Source organism: Pygoscelis adeliae, unplaced genomic scaffold (assembly GCF_000699105.1).
Source record: "Pygoscelis adeliae isolate BGI_AS28 unplaced genomic scaffold, ASM69910v1 Scaffold505, whole genome shotgun sequence".
NCBI lineage: Eukaryota > Metazoa > Chordata > Aves > Sphenisciformes > Spheniscidae > Pygoscelis > Pygoscelis adeliae.
This window is the reverse complement of record NW_008824811.1, coordinates 350733-360146: the sequence shown is the minus strand read 5'-3', so window position 1 is coordinate 360146 and position 9414 is coordinate 350733. Positions and strand designations below refer to the sequence as shown.

The following is a 9414-nucleotide window of genomic DNA, read 5'->3' as shown; positions in this document are numbered from 1 at the left end:
CCCGCCCCCCGCGCTGGAGGGGCCCGCGCCGGTTTTACCGTAAAAAAGCCCAGTAACGGCAGCTGCCGTCCTCGCCGCTTCCGCGCTGAGCAAGGGGCTGGAGAAGGGAGCGAGGCAGGCCGGCTATTCTCAACCCTACTGCTTTATTCAATAGTCGCTGGTCCTACACAAGTACAAACACAACATGGCCCAAAAGGCTACAAAGTGATACAAAACAAAACAAAACAAAAAATCTTTATAGTATTGACTGTACAACAGATGGTAAGTTCTTTGCCTTTCCCTATGCGAACCCCAGTCAATCCGGACAGCATCGTGGCCTGGGGCCTCCCCCTCTGCCTTGCAGCGTCCAGGGGGTTGACGCCCAGTCGCTAATTTGAGATTTGCAAAAGCAGAAGCACTCACACCGCTTCACGGGGGGGTTGTGTAGGAAGTTTTTACCAAAACCCTTTAAGAAAAGGTGAAAGAAGTCATTTACGGGGGCAGCTACAAACCAGCTCTTAAGATTTCCAGCTTCTTTTCTAAATTATCATGTTCAGTGGTCTGGACCGTTGTTCCTGTGGTGATCGCCTGGTACATGCGCTACAGAAGAGCTTAACTTGCAGGAAGAGCTTACTCTTCCGCAGAAACTAGTAATCTGTTCGGGAATCGGAATAAAGCGACAACTCGGTATTTAAGTCTCGGGCAGATCTGGGCTCTAGCTGCTCTGAAACATCCTGTGCTGGCCCCTAGAGATCAAGTTAAATGCCTCCCTGTCTTACGGTACAGGGTTTCTGAAATAGCTCAAGATTTACATGCTCGTCTGTACAGCGTGCTAAGCGTTTAGAAATCACCAAGCAGCAGCCTGCTAACTGGAGAAAGAGAGGCTGTAGCATCTTTCCTTTCATTTATCTGGAGAAGATGTTTTTGCAGCCTTTAAAAATCAAAGCCATTTTTAAATAATTTCAATTCAATGCCAGGAAACTAGAAGCCCCACAGCAAAGGCTATCTACTGGCCGGGAACTGTTGCGCTCTCCTCTTAGGTTGCCTCCACTGCCAGGATTCGCTCTCTCTCTCACTCCTCCTCACCCAGACCCATTATAAAAAAAAGGTACAATATTTAGTCTGACGGGATTTAAGTTAAAAAATAAAAAGCTGTCCAGTCTTTTTGCTTTATCGTGAGGAGTTTGAGCTGGAGCGGCTGCGATGGCGCCTTCGTCCCGGAGATCTGGATCTTGATCGCCGGCGAACAGGAGATCTGCGCCTCGGAGACCGGGACCTGACAGATTAGAAGGAGAAAGCTTTCATTAGGAGACGAGGGCAGCAGGTTCCAGTAATTTGTCAGCTCATCTACCAACTTTTCAAAAACACTTCCCCACCACCCTCCAAAAAACCCTCACGCACCATGGTAAAAAAGCTCCAGCGAAATACAGCCAGCTCCAGAGAGGAGGAAGGCAGTTCAAACATTGACCACACAGCAGGACTATTCTGGCTACCCTCCCTCTGCTTCAGGAAGTTGAAAGTATGTGTAATACCCAAAGAACAGACAAGAATCTTGTCTTCTTCCTCAAGCAAAACAAGCTCAAGTTCATTCTACATCGGATTCTCCTTCACCAGAAAAGTCAGCTTGGACTCCTGAAATAGCGATATTCAGGGAAAGGATTTATAGAAGCCCTTTCAAACCACAGGGACATTTCTTAGAGGAAGTCTAACTCTAAAGAAATGACTAAGCTTCAAGCCCTTCAGTACTACAATCAATCTGTACGGCCACCAGTGTGACACCAAGGGTCCAGGCACGAAGTATTAGCAGAGCCTGAACAGGACAGTACAAGTTAGACTAGGGAGGAACACAAACAATAAGGAGGCAAAGCCAAATCTGGCATTTGCCAGACCTCAGTAAAAGGCCTGCTTAAAGGAGGACCAACAGGCAGTGGATCTTGTGCCATGTTAACTAGTTCTCATTTTTAAACCTGCAGTTCGTTAGCTATTCAGCAATCACGTGGCTCACACAGGAGCCGCTTTTACTAGTGACAAGAGTTTAAGCAGATTTCCAAGACAGAGGAGCCCATCCAGATGCTAAGGAAGACTCCGAAAGACTTATTATCTGAGCACGTTCAGGCAGCCCCAAGTCGCACAACAGGCGCGTGCGTGTCAGGTTCACGTCTTGGGGTCTGTGTACTCCGCTCACCTGATGCGGAGGGACTGCTTTTTGGTCACGTGCCCATTCGTATAAGTAAGGGAGGGAGGTGCGAGGGCTTCAGAAAAGCAAGTGGCTGGAGCAGGCTGCCAAAAGCATTCTGCCAGCCAGAAGTCCAGTCCCACTTCACCTGAAAGCATTTATGCAGAGGGGACTCCAGGGAATGGGCTGGAAAGCATCTGACATTTCCGACGGACTGCATTCGGGGTGTAGACCAGAGCAGGTCACCCTGGTGCTAAGGAGTTAAGTAGTACAGTCCAGGTTCAACTGATGCCCAAAAGGCGTTACTGTCATTTGGAGGGGAAAGTCAAGTCCAGCAGGATGAAATTGTCCCCACGCCGAGTCTTTCAGTGATAACACGTTGTTACACTGAGAAGGAAGCACAAACTGTCACAGCTCTCACCTTCTCCTCATGCGAGGGGGTGACCTGCGCCACATCGGTGGTGGTGGCAGCATCCTCCTGGGTGGGGTAAAGCGTCTGGGAGGCGGCCTAGGTCGTGGTGCCAGCACAGCTGTGGCAGTGATCTCCTGACCATCAATCTGGCCTTTTTAGGGAAGCACGGAAACAGGAAGAAGTAAGTATTTCCAACACTAACATCTACAGATCACATTACTGCAACTCACAGCTTTGTCACAAGCAACTGAAGCATGAATCAGCCTACAGTCCTATTTCCACCACCTGCTCCTTAATCTAATATCCCATCAAATTGCAGTTGGGATGTTAACCGGGAAAGATTTTCACAGAAACTTAAAACTGAGGTTTTTTTTCAAAACAAACGGTAATAAAATTCTTTAAAAGTTCTGTGATGTTTTGGATCTGTCCTGAACCACGCAAAAGCCAAAGCCATTTGGGCTGAAAACTGACAGTATTTCAGATCAGTCCCCCAAAGGCTTCCCTATCACCTCTAACTCATTTTCAGATCAAACTCATCTGCTCCAAACATTTTTAAAAGCCCCCAGCCTCCTTGCAGCATTTGATACCTACCTCCATCCATGTGTTTCAGGGCTTTCTCAGCATCATCTGGGTTCTCAAACTCCACATAAGCATAACCTTTAGAGAGGTGTGGATTTAGCCTGTCAACTGGCATGTCAATCATTTTAATCTTTCCGTAAGTGGAAAAAATTTCCATGATGTGATCCTGCAGAGAAAGAGCAAGTCTTAAGGACATAGACCACACTTACTGACCAGGTCTGGCTGGTGCAGAGCAGTAAATCCACAGCACTAGATTAGCTTTAAATCAATGCCACCATCAGGAAGAGACATATTTCATCGGCCAGATGTGGAAAGGATTACCACTGCTTTCTCTACTGTTGTCTATTCAGTTCCTCCTCAGATTGTTCCAAACCTTAAGTTCTAGCAGCGTTACTGCTGCATGTCAACACTGGCTACAAAAACACAACTACTGTAAAAATCCTCTCGGGGACCTGAGAAGGGAACTTATGCCCTCAGCTGAAAACTCTTAAGGTGCGATTGTTCATATTTTTTAAAAACCTCATTTTCGCAGCACTCTAAACCTTTTACCTCTGAAGATCTTTAAACTAGATTCTAGCAAAGACAACTCAAGCCAGCCCAGCTCTCTTCAGATCCTTGATATCAAGGACCTCGAGATATCCTTAATGCCTCCAAGGTCATTTCAGCTATTGTCCCAACTGCTACAGTTTTCTTCCTAGTAAGGCAGGATACAAGGTCTGAAACACTGACAGAGCAGACAGACCTCTTAAGCACTACGCAGTCTCAAAAGCCTGCACTGTATTTGACTCAGTAAAATCTTACCAAAATTTTCCTCACTGATCAATTTGGACACAAAGCAAGGATTTCCAACAGCAACACCTAGGCAGCACTCTAGCAACAAAAAAGTTTTGAGAGCTTCAAAGAGCCACTCACACATCCTCCCAGAAGATATGCAAGCTTGATATTACAGGGGAGCATGCCATTACCTTGGTCACATTTCTAGTGAGCCTTCCAACATGCACTTTTGTAGGTCTGGGTGACGGGCTCCGCCTCTTCCGCTCCTTTTCATCTCTCTTGGGTGGCTTGGACCTGATTTTGACAACAGAAAATGTTTACGGTTTTCAGGAAACACGCAAAGACAAAACCAAGCAGCCAGTCACTGTCACATGATAAAAAGGTACCATTTTTCTTGAGAGGACATATTTTTTCTTAACAATTTACAGGTTAGGAAGTGCTGGGGTGGGGGTGTTCCACTTAGAAACACCTCAGGACTTGCATTTGCCTTGTCTGCTTTTGCTTTAGAACCTTCTGGAATTTGAGAGCCTTTTTTTTGTGAGTTTTCAACTTTACTGTAACTAGGGTAACAAACACAAAATTTAGCAAACATTTCTTCAAAGGTGTTGGCTATAGTTAAAGAACTTCCCAGTTGTTAAAACAAAAAACATTCTTTGCCTCAACAATTAAAGAGGCAAAATGAGGACATAAACACCAAAGCATACCACATCCAGGCAAATGAATGGATCCAGTGATTTCTGTTTCTGTATCTTCTGTTCACTACAGAGGCCCAGAAATGTCACAGTTAAAAAAAACTATTTAAGTAGCTGCATATCACAATTTCTTTGTAGTTTTTAAAAAAAAAAAATCTGGAATGTAATTTTAATTTGTAAAAAATTCAGTCTCCAGAAAATTTGTATTTATGCTTCTTCCTAATCTTACTGTCCATAAATTGAGGGATATACTAAAAAAACCCCACACTGGCTTATGATATTTCAGTAGGTTTTATCAGCCCTCAGCACCTTACCTACAGAATTATCCAAAGGAAAAACTGTATGGACATCAACGTAGTTGGATTCCTACCCTTAGAGGAAAATGTTTCCTTTGCCCCACCCCCCCTTTGTTTTTTTTATACATAAGAATATACATATACACATGCATACACATACACACCATTTTCAGCCCTGACTTTTCTGTTAGTCGTGGCTGTAATTTACAGGAACCAAAGAGCTTTACTCTCATCTAGTGCCCATATAGTCCCATACTGTTGGGGAAACATTGATTAAGACTGCCTTTACAAAATATAGTATTTAAAACCACTCTTTAAAATGAGGGTTTCAATCTCTTCCTACAGGGCACACGTTTTGATTGTAAGCAAAAGGAGCACACCCATTCTAACAAAATTCAGATCTCTAAGTTATGGAGAAAGCAACTGGTTCTCAGAAACAAATCTATTCTAATCACAATCTTGTATTCTACACAGAAATTAACCTGCCATCTGGTAATGCCTAGAAAGCAAATAGAACTCACTTGGAGCGGGACCGTCTCCTGTTGTCATGTCTCCGTCGAGAGGGACTTGGAGATCCAGAGGAGCTGCTGGAACTGGAACTGCGTGAGGTGCTGGAGCTCCCAGAGCGGCTTGAGGCAGACGAGGAACTAGAGCCACTGCTAGAACCAGTGCTGGAACTGGACCCTGAACTGGAAGTTGAGCTGGAACGGGATCTGTTGGGGGGTGGGTGGATGGGATAGAAATGATTGGAGTACCCAGAAAAAGAATGGCTGAAAAACTTCTGACAATTATGGAGAGAGCAACTGTGAGTTAGAACAATGAAAATTGATGCTCCATAGCCCACCAGACAGCCAAAGGCAATTCATACCTAAAAAAAATAAAACCCTTAAGTTAGACAAAACTGCACCGTGACTAACACAATGCAAGCTTTCAACAACAAGTCCATGACACGGGGAACGAAACATACTAGAAATCAAGCTGGTGGTTTCTGAAAGCACTGTCATTTGTTACTACCTGTAAAAGTAACTACCTGGTACTGCTGCTCCCACTGGAAGCACTGCGTCTTTTGCGTGTCTTGTCTCGACCACGATCCTTTTCACCCGACTCCTTAGTGGCCGCTTTATCCTTGGACCGGTCCTTTGATTTCTCTTCAGACCTATCCTTGCGCTTGGTTGGTGAGGGAGCCCTTTAAGAACAAATTGCAGAAGACATTGTTTAATATAGAAAAATGCAAACAACAAAAAACCCACACCCAAACAAAGAACAGAACAGCAACACAAAACACTGAACTTCAAATGTAACTCAAGATCACCATAACTGCAGAGTTAAAGCATTGGGCAAGTTTGGACTTTTTAGAAAAAGGAAAATATTTTACATTACAGAGCAGCTTTGAGGAAGACAGCTATAGCATACAGAAATTCTCACATACAGAAATTCACGCAGGAAGAGGTACATTTCCAATTCCTCACCCTCACTGAGAGAGCCCTAGTACCCTATAACATCCCCAGTTTTGTTAAGCCTAGAAAATTCGGACAGAATGATTACCTAGTGTTGGATTTTTTATTATTTTCTTTGAGTCCTAGCAAACTCTTCTTTTTCAATCCTGATAACTCCATTTCCCCTTCGGAGGCGTCCAAAGCAGCACCGAATGGGCCTCACTTATCTCAAATCTCACTTCTAACTCCTCGATTCTGAGAACCGATCCCTAATCGAGTGCAATAAACTCCAAAGAACAGCCTAGTGACAAGATAAAAGGGTTTAGAAACAAGAAATTAACAGATAGGCATAAAACAACAAACCCGCTTTGCAACAATGGCAGCACACTGGGCATCAACTGACTTCTCCAGAGCACTTGTTACACATACTGCTACACGGCCATTAACCGCCAACCTCTGTGCCCGCTCACGTCGGCACCGTGTGCCTCGTGTAAAAGTCTGCATCCACGTTTAGAGCTATCATTTTGACATTCACAGAAGTACGTAGGACCTTAGTTATCCAACCAAAAAAATGGCAGACAGAGGACATCCATTTTCTCTGCAAGATGTACGTGCAGTTCATGCCTCTTGACAACAGCCTTGTCTCCAGAGGAGTAAACACCGGTTTTCTCCAAAGCCAATTTGTGCCATATAGCATATATTAGTCAGGAAGAAAGGGTTGTTGAGAACAAAACCCACCACTGAATCATAGCTGCTTTCAGCCTCAACAAGCTGCTTCCAAAGCTCTGTCAGCCTTGGAAAGACCAGATTAAAGGGCCCAGTTTGCTGCACTGCTACAACAGCAGATTTTACTTTAACTTCTTAGCAGAAAGTCTAAACTGGATTCTGACCTCATCTAGCCCCAATCAGTTCCCTCTTTACTCTAGATCCAAAAGGAGACAAATTTAACACCCCACTATTTAACACTGAAATACTGGGCATCAGTTGAATTCCGGGTGTTTCCCATGAGAGGGCTGCATCCATCGCATTCTGTGACATCTAAACACATTGTTGCATTATGACTATTCCACGTGGATTGTTTAACACCTGCATTACAAAGCTGCCTCCAACATATGTCTCAGTACCCACTAAAAGAGTGTGGCAGATTTGATTTGGTGTTACGCCCATTATCTACCTATGAATGAAACATTCAGGAAACGGAATTTTTTCAAGCGTGTCTGAACTGCCAGGCTTATCTGCGGTGACACTGAATATTCACGGTACTGCGTGACGTTGGAAACATCTCTATCTCCACATGCATCACAGGCAAAATTAGTTAACGAGAAAAAAACCTCTCCAGCTCGCTGCATCCAACAGTCTTGTCGCTTCTATGCTTCTGGTGTCAGATTCTGGTAAGCAATTACTTTATTCTCGAAATTGCAATTAAATTTATGTTTGGGAAGAGATCATTTCTGAACAGCTGAACTCGCTTTCCTGATTTTCAGCTTCACAGTTTTCCCTAATACAACAACTCCAAAAAGCAACGCAAACGAACATTCGCAAACCCAGCTCTCTGCGGATCCAGAAGTCAGTCAAGAAACACCCATGCCTTTTTGCATGGAGAACAGGAAACCCACAACACAAACGTGACACTGGCAGGGCTCGCTGGGAGAGGAAATGTCTTCTCTCACACCAGTGGCGGTGAGAAGGCACTCCATGGACGGTTCCATAGGTGCTGCAGAGACTAACAAAAGCAAACCTGCGTATGTCATTCAGCTGTACGACATTTCTAACCAGCTCTATGCCTCTAGTGCAAAGTGTGAGGGAACTGCAGTTCAAAAATTGAAAGCCGCTGCATGAGACCAGCTGACTCCCTTGGAAGAACAGACCGGACAAGTTTCTGGATTCACAAGACAAAAAAACTTGACGTTTTCCTTTCCCACCTTTCTTCTCCTAAATATACCACAGTCAGGTTTGTGTTATCTCTTCCTACACACCGACTTCTCTTGCATCTGTGGACTGTCACAGCGATGATGTTATCAGCTCAGCCATGCAAAACTATCTATTATCATCTGACAGCTGGCTCCGGTTTTACTCCTACTGGAAGGAGGGGGGAGAGAGAGCCCAGATGAAGACCAGCGCACACTCTGCTGTTATCCAGCCTGCTGCTGGAGTAGTAGGTTACCTCAGTTAAACAGCTACCACTCCGGCACCGCTCCTCGGGACAGGCGCTTACCAGACAAATTAGCCATATGATGTTTACACATTCAGCAAACTTCCACATGGTGGTACATGCCGCATTTAAGCAGCCTCCAAACTAACCACTGTTTTCTCTCCACCAAAATATATGTACCTTTCTCACGAACGCCACTTGCCTAGCTTACTTCAGTTGGAAACCCCAGCCTAAGAGACACAGCCTGCGGGCACTTTCACCTGTTTGTCCTTCAGCGGAAGATGTGGCAAGAATGAAGTCACGGTCTGCACACAGGGGTGTAGAACAACGCATTTCTAATCGACACGCTGCTTTCCTACAACCAAAAAAACTCTCAATCCCTAACAAGTCAATGTTTTTGCAGCACCCACCCCAAACCAGAAAGTCTAAGAGAAGTCTACACAGGCCAAACATTCATTGCACACACACACCTCTCTGCTTTAAAGAGTCGATCTGCACTCTTAGAGAGCTGCAATTCTGTAGCAACGGAAGCAAACCCAGCTCTCCCCCGGACTTCCTGCACGACTGCAGGCAAGTCCTTTAATGGCAGTTTGCTTCAGATCCTCATTGGCAAAATGGGGACAAGAATTCCTCCCGTGAGGAGAGGGTTCAGCGCTCGGCAGTTCTTTGCAAAGTTACGGCCGCTCGCCCAAGCTAACTACGGCGAGCAGGGCCGGAGGAGCGCCGGGGCAGCCAGCTCCGCGTCCCGGTTCGCACGCCATGGGGTACGTTACGGCGCCGGGCGGACCGAGGGCTTGTCGCTGCTGACCGCACCGTACGTGTTGCCATACTACGAGCGAAGCCGAGGCGCGGGCTGAGGAACAGGGAGAGAAAAGCACAGACCAAGCACAGAGTCGGTTCAGAGCAGAGCCCGCACCC

The 9414-nt window shown here is 45.4% G+C and overlaps 2 protein-coding genes across 2 annotated transcripts in view; both read right to left on the bottom strand.

Annotated features, from left to right (window-relative positions):
- The window catches only part of TELO2 (telomere maintenance 2), a 21215-nt gene extending 20639 nt beyond the window's left edge, over positions 1-576 (bottom strand). Inside the window, exon 1 of the mRNA XM_009324246.1 lies at positions 492-576. Within this exon, the coding sequence (XP_009322521.1) occupies positions 492-576 (85 nt within the window). The remainder of the gene's footprint in view (positions 1-491) is intronic.
- RNPS1 (RNA binding protein S1, serine-rich domain) lies at positions 125-6645 on the bottom strand. Its single transcript, XM_009324236.1, has 7 exons — positions 6454-6645; positions 5939-6094; positions 5430-5621; positions 4112-4214; positions 3159-3312; positions 2577-2718; positions 125-1255 (listed from the first exon to the last, which is right to left on the bottom strand). The coding sequence occupies exons 1-7, from the start codon at positions 6522-6524 to the stop codon at positions 1150-1152; spliced, it is 924 nt and encodes a 307-aa protein (XP_009322511.1). The 5' UTR covers positions 6525-6645; the 3' UTR covers positions 125-1149.
- Between the last annotated feature and the right edge of the window lie 2769 nt (positions 6646-9414).

Excerpts from the sequence above, each read along its gene's own strand:
- RNPS1 (XM_009324236.1), bottom strand. The coding sequence starts at position 6,524 with ATGGAGTTATCAGGATTGAAAAAGAAGAGTTTGCTAGGACTCAAAGAA. Across the intron at positions 6,095-6,453 it reads AATAAAAAATCCAACACTAG|GGCTCCCTCACCAACCAAGC; the intron begins GTAATCATTCTG and ends TTGTTCTTAAAG. Across the intron at positions 5,622-5,938 it reads AGTGGGAGCAGCAGTACCAG|ATCCCGTTCCAGCTCAACTT; the intron begins GTAGTTACTTTT and ends ACCCCCCAACAG.